This window comes from Oryza glaberrima, chromosome 8, assembly GCF_000147395.1.
Source record: "Oryza glaberrima chromosome 8, OglaRS2, whole genome shotgun sequence".
In the NCBI taxonomy this organism is placed as follows: domain Eukaryota; kingdom Viridiplantae; phylum Streptophyta; class Magnoliopsida; order Poales; family Poaceae; genus Oryza; species Oryza glaberrima.
In genome coordinates this window covers 10,317,432-10,337,516 of record NC_068333.1, presented here as the reverse complement: position 1 = coordinate 10,337,516, position 20,085 = coordinate 10,317,432, and the positions used below count along the sequence as shown (strand labels likewise).

Sequence of the window (20,085 nt, the reverse complement as noted above, 5' to 3'; positions counted from 1 at the left end):
AGGGAAGGAAAAAGATCTGAAATTCGATGTGACAGGAACTTAAATTTTAAATTTTAGGCTGAGTTTAGTTCCAAAATTTTTCTTCAAACTTCCAACTTTTTCATCACATCAAAACTTTCCTACGCACGTAAACTTTTAATTTTTCCGTCGCATCGTTCCAATTTCAACCAAACTTTTAATTTTAACGTGAACTAAACACACCCTAGTACTGGATCCAAACATCACATTATTCCTGTTTAGTGAGCATAATTTTGTAAAGAGGATGGATCCATATATACTCGTATGGTAGTAGGCTTGTTTGATCAAACCGATGCGACGCAGAGAGAGAGAGGTTGGGAAGCACAACAAGCAACTGGTCCACCGATCCATACTCAGACTTATCTCTTCATCGGTTCATCCGGTGCCTGTTGTCTCTTTCTTCTCTCTCACATACAGTCTCTCTCTTGTTTTTTCTTCTTCTCTCCTCAGCGGCAGGCGCCCTCCATCTCCGTCCCTCCCCCCATGTCGGCGTTGCTCCCCGTACCCCCCAGTCGGCAGCGCCCTCCCCCGAGCTGACGACGCCGTTCCCTCGAGCCGGCGACTCAGCCGTGGCACCTCCTCTCTCCCTATCCCTCTACGTGCGACCCCATGCCAAGGCAGTGGTCCGCGACGAGCCGGGGAGCTATGGCCGAGAGCAGCGACGGGCGGCGACGCCTCTCCGCCCCTCGCCTCCTCTCCCTTGCCATGGGGCTGCGGGAGGGTTCGACCGTGGCGGGCGGTGGCAGGCGACGGCGCCCTCCCGGCAGGAGGGGAGGGGGCGAACAAGGGCGGTGCCCTTCCCTCCGCCGGATCCAGCGGGAGGGGAGGCGGCGGCAGCCCGTCGGCGTCCCAGCGGCGGTGGCGCCCTCCCCTCCGTTGGATCCAGCGGGAGGGGAGCCGGCGGCGGCCCGGCGTACCTGCGACGGCGGCACCCTCCCCTTCGATCTAGCTGTATGGGAATTTTTGGATAAAATTTGTGTGTATATGCTTCAGTTTTTCTTGTCTCTGATTCTATTTGTCTGATTCCGAGTGGGATTTAGGGAGGGGGGGTTTGTGTAATGTGAGATTTTGGGAGGGGGGGGGGGGGGACGGGGACGGGCGATTGAATCGGACTTTCTTTTTTTTGGCTCGCGATTGGGATTCGAGGGCGGGGGCTGCTGGTGCGCACCGCCGACGGACGAAGGCGGTCCTGTGACGATTGTGATGATGTGGGATTTGAAGAGGAGGTGTGCTCAATGTGGGATTCTATTTGTGTGATATGGAATTCCGACTGGGATTTTAGGGGGGGAAGGGGGTGTCGGACGAAAAATCACCGCAAGGATATGTATGTACGAAGATATTAGCAGAATTCTCTCTTTTATAAATCTTCCCTTGCGATTGAATAAATACGATACCTTAGAATACTTTCGAGTGAAATGCTACAATGGTATATCCGTGCTAGGAATTCATATTTCTTTAGGAATTCATATTTCTAAAGATGTCGTTTAAAAATAGTAACATGGACTCATGGTGACAACTCCTCTACACCGTCTGGTTTTGTCGTGTCACTGATGGGAGGTTACGTCTTCACCATAGACTGCCTCCGCTAATGATGCGTGACCTCATCTTTGGCTCTTTGCCACTTACTGCCTCTGCTGGTTTCTTACGTCACCGCCAACAGATAGCTTTGCCCTCATGGTTGGCCGACACCGCTACTGTTTATGAGTGACCTCGTCTTTGCCATATGTTTCCTCTACTACTGCCAATAGGAATTCATGGCCATGAGCCTATCTCCTACACTCGAGCTTTCAATCAATTGTTATGCCCCACGAGGGTCACTAGCCGAGTATTTGCACTAGTCAGTATTCAATTATCACATTTACTTCGGTATATCCCATAAGAAATAACCACTTGGATCAGAAGCCACTCGGATAAGATGCACTTAGTCTACACCATCCGGGAGATTTGTCTCTCGAGAGTAGATTAAAATGCATGCTACACGCTTAAGGTTATCGGTGAACATATTTTGGGGAAAGGTAAATATGTTTGTAGCCCAAGTTTTCAGGTGTGGTGGAGCTGTATGTCGTATAGGGACTTAAGCATACTCATTTTTGTGATATATGCACTGTGTTAACCTAATACCTTCAAAATTCCTTTGCTCGCTGCAAAAAAGAACTTTTTTATTAAAATTCATTGCTATGCACAGTAATTTTTAAAACTGGCCAATAGCATGCTTTCATGACTTCTCTAAACTGGTTTTTTCTCCATAGAAGTCAGGTGTAATTTGGTATCATTTTTATGACGTGGTTGGCCTAGAGCTACATGCATTATATTATGTCACGGTTTGCCAAGTGCTATCGGGTTTATACCCATTATATATCGAGTTTATCTCGTTCTAGGTTTTCTTCTTCCCCTTTTGTATACAACTCGAAAGAAGTTAAACGGAGCTTTGTGCTGTTCGCAGGGTTGCTATGGAGGTTTGTACTGGTGTTTGGATCCACATGTCAAACAGATTTGCCTTGTGGTGGGAACTCTTCTTCCTCCACAACGATGAAGTGGCGCCGTTCTTTCAAATCATCTCCGGTGGGGTTGTTGCTACTGGTTTGATGTTGTCGACGTTTTAAGTCATGACTACGGTATTTGCATGATATGGGGATCGTTGGTACTAGAGTATATGCGAGATTGAGGTAAAAGAGTCAGAGACAAGGATTTTTATACAGGTTCAGGCCCCTTCACAGGAAGGTAACAACCCTACTCCTGTTGGCCGAAGCTGGTGTTGCTCTTTGTTCATCTGAATCACACAAGTACAATAATTGGGATAACCTATCTAGCTGTCGTCGACTTGGCGGCATGGATCACCAACACATAGTCGACGACAGGGCAGTCTTCCTCCTCAAGGATGAACTCATCGAGATCAGAGGTGGCGCTAGATCCCCCTTATCAGCCTCCGTAGGCACCAGATTGGATCTGATGTCGATGTTTGGCGGAATATTGGTTTGTTCTGGCTTATGTGTCCCCTCTCCTCCTAGGGGGTCTTGTATTCATACCCATAGATGTCCCCTTGTCCAAGTAGAACTAGAGAGATAAATATGGATACGATCCGAGTAGTCCTTGTCGTTTCCAACTTGAACTCTATTTGTCCTACCTTATCCGGAACTCCTTTTATATACGAGGTACGATTCCATATAAGATTTGGTATATGGTGGGCCCTGCTAAGCTTAGTCGATTACTATTGGGTATGTGTTATTCATAACCCTGACAGAAGCCTCCGACTTCAATGCAAATGATCGACTTGATGCTCTCAACCGAAGACCTTGGAATATCAGTTTTTGTGCTCGCTTAACCATTCTCGGACAACCGAGGAGGTGAGGAGAATGTGACTTAATTCCTTATCTTGCCGTAATCAAAAATTTGGATTGAAGTCAGAAAATTTTGTCTCGGCGGGTACAGCGTTACTTTATTCCGTAATCCTTGTCGAACTCCACCAACCATTCTCGAGTAATCGAGTAGTTGTAAAGTCCGCGACAAAGCCCTGAAGTCTGACATTCCTGAAATCAAAACTCAAAACAAATTGTTAGATACAAATAGCCCCCGAGCGAACGCTCAAGGGTAACACGATATAATATGAATTTGAAAATTGAAAATAAATTGAATTTGCATGTGACAATAAAAGAGTATTCTAGCTAAAGCTGTACTCAATAATTGGAGTATGGTGCACTTCCTAGCCCTCACCTGTCTTTATGGAAAAGTCATTTTTCCACAAAGGCAGCTTAAATCTTATAACAAACCAAGTTGAAGCTAACAAAATCCTAGCCCCTAGCCATGAAGTTGGGAAAGCCAATTCCCGATTACACGGCTTAGTTAATATGCATTTAGAATAGCGTAAAGGAATGATAGGACGACTTCAAGATAGGGCGATATAAGAAAAGGGGATCAACGGAAAAATATTGCACATACAAACACTTATAGAATTTGATGCAAATGGGTTGATGAGGTCACTACCACACAAGGCGAAGACCGAGTGTGTAGTTGTATTCAACAAATCATAGAGGTAGTGGGAGAATCGCTACACCGCTGATCGAAGACCAGCTGTAATCATACCTCGACCACTAGGAGTTGAGGTGCGAGAACCGCTACGTCACTGGTCGAAAGACCAGTTGTAGTCGTCGTCTAGACTAATAGAAGTTGAGTGATAGGTGGCGGGAGATTGCTATGACCGACTAGTCGACAACCAGGAGTAGGAATCTCTCGATCACCTATAGACAACTGATAGGTGGCGAGAAATCGCTACAACCGACTGGTCGAAAACCAGGAGTAGGCATCTCTCAATCACCTGAAGAGAACTGATAGGTGGCAAGAAATCGCTACAACCGACTGGTCGAAAACTAGGAGGAGGCATCTCTCAATCACCTGAAGAGAACTAATAGGTGGAGAGAAATCACTACAACCGACTGGTCGAAAACCAGGAGTAGGCATCTCTCGATCACCTGAAGGCAACCGAAGTCGTCGACTAGTTTGTTGTCAGAGAATCCATCTCTTGAACCCATCTCTTGAACCCATCTCATCAAAACCTTGGAGCACCAAAATTCCCCTACCTGACGCACCACTGTCGACATTTTAGGTCACGACTATGGTATTTGCATGGTATGGGAGTCGTTGGTACCAGGGTATATGTGAGATTGAGGTAAAAGAGACATAGACAAGGATTTTTATACAGGTTTGGGCCCCTTCACAAGAAGGTAACAACCCTACTCCTATTGGCCGAAGCCGGTGTTGCTCTTTGTTCATCCGAATCATACAAGTACAATAATTGGGATAACCTATCTAGCTGTCGTTGACTTGGCAGCATGGATCACCAACACATAGTCGACGACAGGGTAGTCTTCCTCCTCAAGTACGAACTCGTCGAGATTAGAGGTAGCGCTAGATCCCCTTGTCGGCCTCCGCATGCACCAAATTGGGTCTGTCTAGGCTAATTCTGATGTCGATGTTTGGCGGCGTATTGGTTTGTTCTAGCTTGTGTGTCCCCTCTCCTCCTAGGGGGTCTTGTATTTATACCCATAGACAAGTAGAACTAGAGAGAAAAATATGGATACGATCCAAGTAGTCCTGGTCGTTTCCAACTTGAACTCTATTTGTCCTTCCTTATCGGAAACTCCTTCTATATACGAGATGCGGTTCCATATAAGACTTGGTATATGGTGGACCCTGCCGAGCTTAGTCGATTACTATTGGGCATGTGTTATCCATAACCCTGATAGATGCCCTTGTCTCCGACGAGGCATCTCCAAGGTTCGACCGAAAGTTCTCATATTCATAGAGTTCACTTCAACATCCGATTTTGCAAGGCCTGTATTGCGGCTCGATGCAATCTTTTGCAGTCGACCTCGTTTTCGCCGTAGCCGTTGTCGGCTTCATTGTCTAGGTCACTGAATCAGGAGAAGAAGCGAAACGAGGACTAGATTGCTTTTCTGTTTTCTTTTGGAGTCCTTATCTGCATATTTCAAGAATCTTTTGCAAGTTGTGTTATACTTCTACCTGCTTGTTCTACTAAGAGCAACTGAATCTCTCTTTGAGAGAGGTCTAAATCACTCAATACTATATATTGAACTAAGTGATTCCTGCGGAAATTACTAAGCAATTCTCAAGAAAATAGAACATATCTATTTTCTTGTATATACATATATTTCTATTAGTATATGTATATAAAATTGATTGAATGATGGTTGGGAATAGTAAATATGATATGATATCTTGGTTGTATTATTGTCCAATTGAGTACCTGATTAAATATATAGCATTTAGATAGGGTGGTGATTAATGACGTTGTTTAATTGGTGAAGAAGTGGAGGGGACTTTTATCTAACAGTTAATCCTGAAAAACTTGTCGATCCAACAGTTAAAACTATTTTGATGATGTCACTAGACGTAGTGCCTGTTTGTGGTCTCACTTATATAGAAAGCATAGATAAATACTTCCTCCGTCTCATATTATAAGATTGTTTAGCATTGTTCATATTTATATATATGTCAATGAATCTAAACATGTATATGTGTCTAGATTTATTGACATCTATATGAATGTGGACAATGCTAGAAAGTCTTATAATATGAAACGGAGGTAGTACATGAGTTTTCAAGACAGAAAAAAAAAGGCCAAAAAAAAAAAGGCAACCGCATTGACCGTTCAGCTATCATAGATTTAGTTAACAAAACAAAAAACTAAATCCCCGCATTGTTTGTTATCGTAGAATACTAATATTTGAATATAGTGCGATGTGGCTATGCCCTTGGAATGCATTGCAACGGGATCTAAAGAATACGTGTTTTGTAGGGTATAGTTTTTCAATTTGGTTTTTCTAGTTTGTTAATTTTCACTAAAAAAAATATATCTTGCAATGGGATGAGGATATCTGCGTCATATGATTCACAGAAACCATGAAGGCATGAACCGCTTGGCCTAGGAGGGTTGTGTATTTGGTTTTTATATCAGTGAACATTTGTCGGGAACTTACAGTAGTCTGAAGGAGAGCTGAGACGAACCAACCAAAACGGTGAAACCTCAAACAGGTGAACATATCCGGAGTCTCCGGACGACCGGACCCAAGCAATACTTCAAAATATTCCGATTGAGCAACAAAACAATGTTACGCACACAGTGCCTTCTGTAAGCACCGGCCTTATTGCGATATACTATACAGTTAGAGAACTCATCATCATCAGTTTTACATTGGATAAACAGAAGCAAGTCTGTATCCCCCATCTCTGGTTGTGCAGCAAGGGCCATAGAACGATAGCCCAATGTTCACCAGGGTGCAAAGCTTATTGGTGCCGTGTGAGATGATATAGAACCGCAGAGAGGGAGCCCTACTGCTCGTTTCTCAATCTCGATCACGTAGAATAAATGCTACTCGAAACTGCAAAAAATTAGAATAAGTCAAACAAATAGTATTATTAACCGTTTCAGCGTTGTGTGACGGCCCATTTTTTGTTTCAAAAGACAACTACTAAACCAAATTAAATCCTCTTGCATCAAAGGATGGCGGAGGAATTTTAGGAGTTCCGCAGGCTAAGACCCAGTAAGTTTGTAGTTCAAGTTATATTGCTCTGAGATAGAGATACATGTAAGATTAAGTTATTTTAAAAAGTTAAGATTAGTACGGTCCATTTTAGGTAGGTGAAGTAGATACATGTTTAACTAGGTATAGGCGTATAGATCATAAATAAATATCAATTACTCTCATAAAAAACGAATCTAGAACTGGATGTAACACATCGGACAGCACTGTGTTCAAAATCATAAACAGTGTCCACTGCAGTTGGACTATTTGTTCTATCAACAACAAATGTAGAACATGCACTACCATAACTAGATAAATAAAATGAAATAAAATAAATCAGTTCTAGTTGGATGACATTCAGTTGAGAAGTGCTAGCTAATTAGATTTTCAAATTTCAAAAGCATAATAATTGACAACACAACAGAAGGTGACAAAATAAAAGCAGAGCTGTATATTTGAGAGCATAACTTCCTATCAATCAAACCCCGAACTAAAAGCGCCGAGACCTCTTTACTGTACCAAGCAATCTGCTCAGTCGCGCTGAGCACTCCTCACAATGCAGCCTCGGCAAACAAATAGCCCAGCTCCCTCTCGTCACAATCCTACCCTTTCTGTCCAGCATCTGATGTGTCTGATGACCTCACATCTTGTTGGGCTATTTAGGCATGAAAACTTGTAAATACTTAATTTGTTTGCTTCGTTAAACTTAAGGTGATACATGGGTGTCGAGATCTTAGATGATGCAAATAAGCCAACATTAGTAGTTTCGTCAAATTGTGGCATCCACAACACTATAATGGGTGTTATAGGCAAGGTTTTATTGGGGGATAAACACCGCTGGTAAGATAGCCAGACGACGTTGGCTTTTTTTTTGCCTTGAACACACAGGAGATCTGTGTATCATTATATTAAGGAGAGGATAAAGAGTCCTGAGTAAAGGTTGGTAGGAAACCCACACACCCGAGCTTGGTTGGGATGAGTGAAGACTAAAGGTTGGCGAGAAGAACTCAAGAGATTCATATTTTGCCTAAAGGTTGCCTGAGTATATTTTGATTCATTCCTTGATTACAATTGACTTAAGGACTCCACCTAATCTTATCGCCTAACAAAGATACACTAATTGAATCGACACTACGTGGGGTCGCACAGGTAGCGTCTACCTGGGCAGGTATTCGGCTGGTCATGGGAAGAAAATTGCACAGGACCTAAGTCCTTTATCCAGTCCGAAAGACTACGCTGCTTGCATGATACGTTATGTGTGAATCTCAAAGCAACACCCTATCTTTCCCATCCCTTCTCTTCCATCTCCCGTGTCTAAACCATCTTTTGTGATTTTGGTGAGGTGTCCAGGACTCCAGGTCACACCCAAAGTCGATTTCCACGTCTCCGGCTGCAGGGGCCACAAGTCTAGGAGCAGCATCAAAGTCAGGCCCGTCATGACAGACATGGCTAGCAAGCCGCTCTCCAGGCAACGTCTTAGAGCTCCAACTAAACTGCCGTGGGCACGGTGGCTAGCAGCAGAGTCCATTGGCTCCATTAATTTAAAAGCTAACGAAATTATAATCATATTTTCATCATGCAGGTAACTGTTGAAGGATTGATCAATTTTCTCAAAAAAAATTAATAAAGCAAGAAAAAAAACAGTACCCAACTATCCTGCAAAGATAAAGCAGTCACATGAGAGCTCGCGCTATGCCAGCCTGAGGTGGTGGTGGTTGTGGTAGGGGCTGAGCTAGTGAGCTGAATGCTGCTCGCCTAGCGCTATGAGGCAATCTCGACGCTGCTCGCCCACTGCACCCACAGCTCGATTCGACTCCTCGCCGAATAGTTTGAGAATGGAAGGGGTTCAACGAGAGAGAGAGAAGTGTTGGGAGAGAGACTCATTGCGTTGAGATTCCCACATAACACGTGCCACGCTAGTAACGAAGTCCTTTTGACTTGGTAAAGGACTTGGGTCTTGTGTAATTTTCTTCCCTGGTCGTGGGCCTTGACCTCCTGGCCTAACGCCCATGACAGAGGATCAGTAGCTTCATTGTTACTACCTCCAGATGGTATTATTTGATGCTTTGGACAAAGAAAATGGCTTGAGTTTGATAGGTTTTGGCTGTCGAAACATCGAGTTATCTTTACCGGAGGGAGTAATAATTGATAACTAAGGTTTTAAGTCTAATAAAAATATTATATGTGATCATTGTTTTTTCAAATCATATCTACATAAAAATATTGTAAGAATGTAATGTATGTAAGGTTTTTTTATAACAAAATCTACAATTGATATTTTTGACATATAAAATCCTAGTACTTTTGCATATATTATTGAATTGAAGCTGACCACATGCATTCTAGGATGTGATCTATTTGTGAATAGAAAGAGTAAATCTCACTATGACAAAACAAAATGGTCCATTGTTGGAGTACAAGTAAATAGCCCACTTTCCTAACTTAGTTTTTGTTTAAATAATTGGTGTACAAAAAATAATAGGGTGTATTCACACAATAACAAAAAAAAATATTGGTACCATTTCTAGATAAAGTCCCAGCCTCATATATGTCTGAGACTGTTGAAGCGTAACCACGCCTTCCCTTACAGTTTAAACTGGTTGGTACACTCAAATCACACATAGTAACCCTTGAAAATTAACAGATATATTTAATATAGAGTTATAGATGGTGATGAAGTACTCCGATGGAGTACAAGGTACTGCAAGATTTCTAATTGATGGACATCGCAAATTTAAGAAGTTTACGGTTGAGAAATTTCTAGGCAATGGCAATTTAGATCAACCAACCAAGGAAGAATTTGAAATTTAAGTCTACAGAAATTCAAAAGCTACTTCAGTTGAGTAATCAAAATAGTGAAACGATGTTCAAGATTAGTATAGTAGTGTGTGTGCATACCTACTTGATTCCTCTCAAAGTTAAACATTGTCTTTCAGTATACCAAATTGTTGTAGAGCTGACTTAAGGTTATCTGGACCATATCCCTCGATTGAAGTAATTCCTGGTTTGTCAAAGGATATGACATCCTGTAATGAATAACTTCTGGCAGCATGGACTTGGTTAGGAACAGCATTAAATGAGCCTTTGAGAATAATGGTCTTGTGCACGCCTCCTAATAGTCCTTCATAATCAGTATCACCACTTTCACCAACAACCACTGTCATATTTGACAGCTCTACCCTCCATCTTATATACAAATACCTACAAGAGAGCAAACATAGATTGTCACATCCGTAGTATAGGGAAGCTGAAAAGGCTGAAAACAAAGTTGATAGATGATACTGCATAAGTTTCATGCTGAAATATGAGAGGTCGATTGCTCTCAAAGACATATTCAGACTTTATGGCGACACTACAAGACAACTATTTTTTTGCAATTCCAACTTCTGTTTTGTTTATATGAATCCCCTGTTAGTTCCTATGGTAACCCTGGAAATTGTGCACTCACGATCCTAAAACTTCAATCATTTATGTATCTCGACCATATAAATTGACTACTCCCTCCGTTTCAGTCAAAGTCAAACTGTTTCAAGTTTGACTAAGTTTATAGACAAATATAGTAATATTTATAATACTAAATTAGTTTCATCAAATCAATAATTGAATATATTTTCAAAATAAATTTGTCTTGGGTTGAAAATGTTACTACTTTTTTCTATAAACGTGGTCAAACTTAAAGCAGTTTAACTTTGACCAAAGTCAAAATGTCTTATAACCTGAAACGGAGGGAGTATATGAGAACAAATAGTACTAAAATTGTCTAGCAAAATCCTATTATTTTTACTGGTAAAGCACAATTCAGAACTTTTGTCAAAGTCTTTGATTGGGGACCATGAAAAGTCAATAATGGCTTGCATGTTCAGACGGGACTACAATACATGCTCTTACAAGAACAAACAAAATATTGTTTGTGACAGATTTCCACTAAGATTAATTTTCGCTCTTTAGGCTAATCCTCAAAATCTTAACTTGCTACTATATGCAAAAAGGTTAGATTTTATACATGAAAAAAATGATTAGTACATTTTCATAAAAATACGTTCATGTAGTTATACATTTAATTTTTATGGATTTATTATCAGGAAAGACAGTGATCAAACTTTAGAATTGAAAACTGAGTATATGATGTTAACACTCACAAAAATAAATATTGATGGGAGTATATATGACCAAATATAGCAATAAAAAATATATGTTATCTAAGTCTTTACTTGTTTACTTTGCGGAATGAAAATTATATGTAAACTTTATTTAGTGGAAAACTGAGTATAATATTTTGCTCCAATGAGGAACATGGCAACATGAGGAGAAAAAATGGAAGAGCAGTTGAACAAAGAAAGTCGACCTTAGAGCCTGCGATCGTGATGCTAAAACAGGAATAACATTCAACTTGCTACCATCATGACTGTACAAAACATGACAGCGCAGTGCTTGAATTCTCATTGTCTTCCTAAGCTCTTTCACAGGAGGTACCTGAAACACATGAAAATCATAAAACATCAGGTAACTTACAAAATGTCCGAGAAAATCAGAAGGCTATGAGAAGTGGCTAACAGGACGAAAAGAAACATACAGCCTCAGCATTCTTCACTCTAAATGAAATACAATAAGTGGATGAACATTCTTCATCTTCTACAAGTACCACTTGACCACCCTCGCTTTTTTCTGCTGCCCAACGAATTAGTGTCTTCCTTAAACCTTCTCCACCCCAACGGTACTCAATTTGAGTGTGATAATCAAGATCAATCATAAATGGGAGCTCTGCAGGGCTAAGCATGTCTTCAGAATTTGAGGATGGATAGCAAAGATCGCTACCACTGTTGCATATGAAGGCATCAAAATCAGTAGCTTCTATGCCCCCAGATGTTAGCAAAGAATGTACCTCTGATATTGCTCGGGATGTTGACAAAACAAAACCAACAGAACCAGATAATCTCTCATTGCTTGAAGCCACAAAAATATTTTTGATAATCTCAACCAGGTTAGCATCTTGCACAGAATCTATAGCAATGACTACAATGTGTTTCCTTCTTCGCAAAGATGGCCATTTATTGCCTGTGGTAGCCTCCATATTCTCAACAGACTCTGTCTTTCTGTTGGCACTAACACCTCTTGACAACTTTTGTACAGCATCCTCAAGGTTTCTTCTTACACTATTTTCCTTTGTGCTTGATTTCTCACTGTCCAAGGAAAGCTTCAAGTTAAGAGATATATCATGAACATCCCTCAAGGAATCTCCAGGTGAGTCAGCTTCGGAAACTTCAGTAGCATCATCACTCTTTTGCCATCGAGGATGTCGTGGCTTGAGTGTACCAACCCGTGACAAATAGTTTTTGCAATGTTCAGGCCAAGAAAATTGATGAATATTTTTCAGACCATTTTGGCGGCACTGTGCCCACAACTGCTTATCAGAAACAAGCTTATAAAGTGCCTCAGCTATTTCATTTTGATTGTGGGGATCAACGAGAATACCATTGTCAAGAACCTGAACAAACAAACATGATCAGAATAAGAGAAATATGTATGACACCAACAACTGGAGCATTTAGTTTCAGCAAAAATGTATAATAAGGATTGGGCCACAGTACCCGATGTATATCAACGGGCCCACCATTTCGAGTAGCAACCATTGGTAGACCATAAGCAGCAGCCTGCCAACCAACAAGATGTTAAGATTGCATAAGCATATTAATTCACATATAAAGTTGAGCAACAACAGGAAATCCCACAGCAGTACATAACCTCAATCAAGGTTAGTCCAAATGGCTCGATAAAAGCACAATTGATAAACACCCCCTGAAATTGATAAGATTCAAACAATAATTAGTTCAAACATGAAGATGTGATTGAGGCTGGCATAAAGAAGCATAGAAGCAGCATAATCAGTTCCTTGCTGAAAGTAAAACTGGGATAGGTAAAAGGAAGCAAATATCCAAAATGACAATTATGTAACTATCAATGCATATGGCTCATCATAAATCCTATTGTCAACACTTATCTGGATCACCATACAACTAATCTCAAGAACCACATGTCAAGAGTCCACTAGAATACTTATTGCAGAAACCATATGAAACATTTCAACATATGAAGATATAATATTTGACTACCTTTGTTCTTGCCGCTAAACGATAAATATCTGGAACTTCAGATTGCTTATGGTGCTTGGGGTATGCCACTTGGCCATATAGATCATACTTGTCAATTAACTTGAGTATTGATGTCAAAACAGCTGAATTTGTGCTTGACATTTCATCAATAACATCACGGTTACCCATGATAAGTGTCTGCAGAAAAAATAAATGAAGAGAACAAGCATCATCTAGAGAGTATAAAAAATACTACAAAAAGAATGATCACCTAGAAAGGACATAGAAGCTTCATTACTAACTAGACCACTAGATAATGAGAAAAATAAGAATGAGGGCAACTAGGCAAACCACATTAGACAAGCTCACGCACAAGGTTTGCTAAATTTCTCAATTCACGATGTTCACCAAATGCCTTGACCAGTGTAGTGATGTTCTTCTTAGGATCTGGACGAGCAAGAGCTAGAATCATGGGCTTGCGAGGGTTGGAGAAGAATCGCATTATCTGAAAATATTTCAAACAAGATAGCGAGTAAATATAGCAAGGATCTCATGTGGCACATCACCAAAGTTATTCCTAGATATCCTATTGTAGAATATAAAGGAACCACGCACATCAGCCCAAATAGGTGGATCTGTTGAACCTGAACCATCTTCATTAGCTTCTTCACCATCCTGATCAACATCATGAGGCACTATATGGCTAAACTCCATGCCAGGAGGAACTGCCTAATAATTTAATAAAACAATAAACATCAGAAATGTTATTGTTAAAGCAATGAACTGCATTCAAACTGAAAAGAGTTGATGCAGATGTACTTACAATCATACGAGGCATGTAGCGACCGTAGCAGCTCACACCACGCTTTATTCTTGCTCTAAGTTTCCTTGCCATGGTTAAATCAAAACCATCATATAATCCCCATTGTTGTTCTATCTCTTGTCTAGTGCTTGTAATTATGATTTCAGATGCATCAAGACAAAGTTCCTCAGCCTCAATTCGACGCATTATCTTGTATATTGTATTTATTTCATCCCTGGTTTGACGCCCTTGCTTCAAAAGTTGCTCCAACTTGTCTCTGCCAAGAGAATGACCTGTGAATATCATTGGGACATTGAGTGCCCCAGATAGCAAAGCAGCAGAGTCACCTGCATCGGCATAGTGTCCATGGATAACAACAGGCCATACTAGCTGTCCACTGCCAACTTGTTCTCCAAGAACCTTGGACATCTGCATGATATGGACAAGTGCACCGTCAACAAATTCCTGGATGTGGGGCCAGAGATGCTCTTTGGGGATATATTTATCTCTTGGTCCAAAAGGTATCCTCACAATATAAGCACCACTGCTTTCACCCATATCATGCCCAAAATTCTCTGAATTTCTTGGACTCAGCATCTCTGTAGGTTCCCCATAACTCCAATCAACATCAGGTGCAGAAATCTGCCTTGTCAGAAGATCAACCCTATATACTCCAGGTGTTGAACCTAATGCCCGAGCAAGTTCTACAACATATTTGACCTGCACGTTAATCAACTAATTAGTAAAACTCAAACATTGTTGGAATATACTCCAACCTGAAGGTAACCAGCAGACAAAATAACAATCATGTCAAGCAGGTATAACAAAATCAGGCACAAATATCAAGATGACACAAAAGCATTGACATGAAAAACAGGAGACGCATTTAAGCACCTGACCACCAGTGTCTGAATCACGCCCAAGCTCCATATTTTCACCACGTATAAGACCATGAATGCTGCAAAAAAAAATAGCAATGATTAAAGAAAGGGAGAAAAGCTTTTATGCAAATAATGTCCACATGAAAAAGCACATAAAAAATCAACTGGTTTCTGAGGTATAGCTATAAAGTCTAGCAACATCACAAAAACAATACTTACTGCATTTGTTTTTATTTTTCACGTTGGACAATGATAAATCCTCCAAGACATGAGCTATAAATCTAAAAACGTGAACTCTCAATGATAGAGAACCAATTTTTTCTTACTTTTTATCAATACCATTTCCATGTGACAAATTGAAAGGCTTTTATGTACACAGGTCAAAATTTTAAAATGTTAGACTCACATTGCATCCTAGGACAACAGGCAACAGAACAAATAGATTAGCATTAAGCTTCCTCAGACTACTATGTAATACGAGTGCAAGCACAGAGCCAATATGCAGCAACTGCATCTCAAATAAAAACACCATATATGTTGCTACTGATCTCAAATAAATATAAAACAAATTATAAACACAGAGATGGGGAAAAGCAATTATGTTCATGCCTTCAAAACTGCAAACATAATTCAAACCACATCAACTGGCCATTGGCCATCCTATGGACTATGGATGACACATGTACCAACATAGATCCATCCAAGATAGATTTTCAATGTTATGCATAGACCACACAATCACAACACAAACTCCACTTTTTAAGTAGTAGAGGTAATCAAACATTTCTCAAACCATGACTCCACAAGATACTAAACTAAAGCATTATAATCACATGCTACCAGTCTACTCTGGAACATGCAAACTGTTTGAGAATAGCAATATAAAAGGGCAGAAAAGGAAGGATGATTGAAGTAGTTATGAGGCCTCATGAAATACATAAACAAAAAAAAAAGGGCAAGCAATGCAAGCAGGGACGGAAGTATAATTCACAAGATTCATGAGGCTTAAAGGAATTCCATTATTATCAGTATTGTGCATGCGTGAGTGTGGATCTTGATCCACTCATTCACGCAAAGGACAAAACCTATTTCAGAAAAAGAAATGGTAATATATTTGAATAGTAAAACTTGTTTACTAATTCTTTACAGAAAAGTGTGAAAGCAGCATTAATTCAACTAAAAAGGCACTGATCCTGTATTAAATACATGTAGCATGATCAAGCCTTAGCGACCATGTCTTGCATATACCTGTGCTCTTCAAAATATGAAAAGATGCATGCAAATGCGTACTGATGGGCCAGTTCTAGCCATTTACCATGTTTGTGCTGCCAAGTACTACAACTTTTGGAAAGGGTTGGGTGGAACACTAGAGCCAATTTGAACAATTTGGATTTTGGAAACAGTGACCCATATGGCCCATGCATACCAGTTGGTTCCATATGTTTCTTAGAAAGTGAGTTGTTATCATTTTAGGGGTTCCATATGTTTCTTAGAAAGTGAGTTGTTATCATTTTAGGTACAGTAAGGACGAAACTATACGCATGCATACATTGAAACTAAGTTATAAATCTGGGCCTATGACATTATAGGTAAGAGTGCAGGAAAAATATCCTGCCTAAATAATTACCATTCTACGGAATAATAATTACTACTTAAGAGTATGAGAAAGGAATTTTCTCATGACAAAATTGATAGCTAAAGCACCAAATATAAGAGGGGTCACAGATGAAATGGATAAATACAGGCACTAAGCTATTAACTATGAATGAACAATAAAAACAAAGCTTAGCAAAAGAACAATATAAAGCTAAAACGTCCATGGTCACATATAACAAAATATACAAACACTAACCAATTGACTGATGGACAGATTCTATATCTATTCCATGCACCAAAGCACGATACGCCCTTGAATATAAAAGAGAACAAATAGACCAAGATCAATATCATCTCAAGAGCAGAACAATTAGCACCATACCTTATCAGAACAATGTATAGCTTTTTATCCTTGTGCTGACTTGCCCATGCCTCAATAGCATCTGTTGAACCTATCCTAGGCATTCTCCCCCTTGTGCTCTCGTCATGAGTAGATGATGATTCATTAATGTTTTCTCCCTTTTCACCCTCAGATAGGTCTTCAGACATATCGGCAGCAGCATATCTACGAGCCTTCTCACGCTCAAGACGTTGTTTAGCTAAACGGGAGGCTTCTTCACCTTCAATCTGTATTAAGCAAATTAAAACTCGGTAATGAAACAAAATGCTGGAATTTTATCAAGTTTTAATGTAACAGAAACACTTAACATTTACAGCTGGAGAATAAAGAACAATAATAACGTTTTTGAAATTATCTTCTTTGCTCAAAACTCAAGTACACCATTAGGTCAAGTCACTTTAGATTTGTCCGGAAATTTGATGAAATATGGTTTCAGACACAGGTCTAGTCAGTTCAGTGTGGAATAATGGAGACGGTTGGAAATAGCAATTTTATCAGTAACAGATCTGATAGAGTGATCTAGATGCACAATTTTTAGAACAATGTCAGTAACAAATAGTCCATCCTTTCCAAAGGAATTTTGCATTTGCATGTGTGCTGGTGAATTTCAACCATCAAAGTATTGTAGGTGTCAAAACTAGGCACAATAATTAATTTAATATTTTTTCAAAACTTTGTTGATAATATTATTCTGCAAAAATTACCAGTTCAAGCTGTTCACTAAAGCATTCTCATAACATAACATTGTCGCACGTGATGGGTTTAAGCATCATGAATTGCATTAGAAAACCTAGAAAGAAAAACATTAGTTAACTACATGACAACTATAATCCTACTCATCAGCAGGTAGTACCCTAGTTTAAGCAGTGACATGAAACCATCTATTTGGATGAAAACTGCACTGTATAAATTAGAGAAAGGCAAGAACATGCATATAGTTTCATTCACAACTAATCTGTTTTTATTTGATGTATATAATATATAAACAATCAATGCAGCTAAAGCAACTTCGTTCAACCTGAACGCCAAGATACACAATGGAGTTCCACTCTTGTACATACACACTTGTACAGTGTACCTCCTCAAGCAGGGATATGTACGTGTTCTCTGGCACGAGAGAAATTCCTCCAGATACACCAAAAGACAGATTTTCTAGCAAATACTAGAATCAGCAAAAAAAAAAATAATAACACACAGCTAGCAGGCACTTGAGACAAAATGTGGATACCCACGATACTATCATGGTAATCTACAACACCACCAGAAGAGTCAAGTCAAATGCAGCACAAGTAGCATGAAGTATTCCCTGCATGCAACAAAGGCTAACATGGTAACAACCCATAAGGCCACAACTAGCAGTATTTTACCAACGGCAGTTAACACAATCTCCATGCCAAGGCCAGGGTGCAGAGAGTTGACACTCCCCCCAGTCAAACCAGCGTCACTATACAATGTAACTGTCGTAGAAATGTTTATTAAAGGCGCAGTATGCTGGGCAAAATATTTACTCCCTCCGTCCCAAAAAAAGACAAACCCTGAGTTTCCATGTCCAACGTTTGACCGTCCGTCTTATTTGAAAAAATTATGAAAAAAATTAAAAAGACAAGTCACGTATAAAGTATTAATCATGTTTTATCATTTAACAATAATAAAAATACTAATTATAAAAAAATTTCATATAAGAGAAGGGAAACCCAGGACAACCAGGGTTTGTTTTTTTGGGACGAGGGAGTAGATAATAAGAGAAGTGGCTCATCTGTCGATTCACCGGAACATGCATATACCTGCTTCTTCTTTCTGGCAAGGTTCCAGATCCTCCACGACATGTTCTCCAGCCGCGTGTTCCTCTCCTGCGGGCTCCTCATCGCCGCCGTCTAAACAGACAAAAGCAGAGTAAGCGAGATTAGCGAAAACTTTGGGGCAGATCAGCGAAAACAAGGGCAGCGACGACGGGTGCACGGAGAGTGAGAGAGGCGAGACGCGCTTACGCGGACCCAGGTCTTGTAGAGGTCGGTCTCGTCGAACCCGGAGATGACCTCCTCGACGAAGTAGCGCGCGGGGCTGAACCGGCCCCGCTCCCGGAGCATCAGCGACGACTTGTCCCGCTTCTCCCCGGTGGCCGCCGCTCCATCTCCACCTCCCCCCGCCGCGGCGGAGATCTCCCCCGCGGCCCCGCCCGCGTCGAGGATCGCCTCCAGGTAGCTGTTGATCCAGTCGTTCCCCGCCATCGATCGCCTGCTCCCCTCCCTCCCCCCTCCCCGATGCGAGATGCGGCGCGACTACGCGAGGTGGAATGGTTGAGATTTGGATGGAGAATTCCGGAGTTGTACTGAGGTGGAGGATGAATAATGGAAGGGGGAATGGCTGGCGCAACTACGCCTCTTGCTGTGCTGCGGTGATGGTGGGGAGTACTACTGAGGACGCTAATGAAGATGACGATTCCTTCCTATTTTATCAATAGGAAGGGAACGGGATTGCGCGTACAGTAGCGTAGCGCCACTGTGAAAGCAAATGCGTTCCCGTTTTCACGCAACCTTTTTTTAGCGTCAGCGCGCCACGTTGCGGTCGGGTATTAGCTGTATCGACGCGCCCGGTCTCCGGGACGGCATCAGTTGTCAATGTCCCGTGCCATGCGTCAATGCGTGGCATATGTGTGTGCGCTTCTTTTCGAGATCGCTAATTAGCGCTCGCATGGGGCGATCGATTTTTTCCCACTACTTTCTTCTTTTTTTTTTCTCCATATAGTTTATCTTTTTTAAGTTTACTAGCATAATATCCGTACGTTGCAACGAGTGCTAAATAATATTCATTGGCATAAATTAAAATCCTAAATGATATTCTATAGTTGGGCATAAATGATGAAGAAAGTATAAACATATAAACAACAATATTGAACTACAAAAGAAAAATTACGTTTTACCCCCGAACTATTGTGACAGTACGAATTACCCCCCGAACCATAAAACCGGATACATTACACCTCAAACTATTGATACCGGCTGAATTACCCCCCCCGACTCAATACTAAGCGGTTTTGCTCCTACGTGGCATACACGTAGCGTCGACGTGGAAATCCAATCAGCAAAAAAAAACACACACACAAGGGCCCACCTGTCATTACCTCTCTTCAGTCTTCCCCCTCCCCCTTCTCTCTCTCAGGCGTGCGTCAACGGGCAGTGCGCGACGGTAGCGGCACGCGGACGGGCGGCGAGCGCGGCGACGGGCGTTGCAGGGAGTGGTGGGGCCGGGGCAAGCGGCG

At 41.0% G+C, this 20,085-nt stretch overlaps 1 protein-coding gene and 1 long non-coding RNA gene across 3 annotated transcripts; one reads left to right on the top strand and one right to left on the bottom strand.

The window, feature by feature from the left end:
- Nucleotides 1-822: 822 nt before the first annotated feature.
- Nucleotides 823-3,427, top strand: LOC127782357 (uncharacterized). Its single transcript, XR_008019166.1, has 2 exons — nucleotides 823-969; nucleotides 2,462-3,427. It is a non-coding gene; the product is annotated as an uncharacterized LOC127782357 (long non-coding RNA).
- Nucleotides 3,428-6,608: 3,181 nt separating this feature from the next.
- LOC127782356 (probable sucrose-phosphate synthase 4) lies at nucleotides 6,609-19,272 on the bottom strand. 2 transcript variants are annotated; one of them, XM_052309528.1, is made up of 14 exons: nucleotides 18,815-19,272; nucleotides 18,611-18,700; nucleotides 16,809-17,053; nucleotides 14,844-14,907; nucleotides 13,971-14,669; nucleotides 13,763-13,876; nucleotides 13,521-13,652; nucleotides 13,169-13,345; nucleotides 12,801-12,854; nucleotides 12,647-12,709; nucleotides 11,632-12,543; nucleotides 11,404-11,531; nucleotides 9,961-10,259; nucleotides 6,609-6,914 (listed from the first exon to the last, which is right to left on the bottom strand). In XM_052309528.1, exons 1-13 carry the CDS (start codon nucleotides 19,052-19,054, stop codon nucleotides 9,977-9,979), a joined length of 3,201 nt encoding a protein of 1,066 aa, XP_052165488.1. In that variant the 5' UTR covers nucleotides 19,055-19,272; the 3' UTR covers nucleotides 6,609-6,914; nucleotides 9,961-9,976. The 2 variants fall into 2 exon arrangements, with proteins under 2 accessions (XP_052165488.1, XP_052165487.1); XM_052309527.1 differs by having other exon boundaries at nucleotides 9,957-10,259; nucleotides 18,815-19,271.
- Between the last annotated feature and the right edge of the window lie 813 nt (nucleotides 19,273-20,085).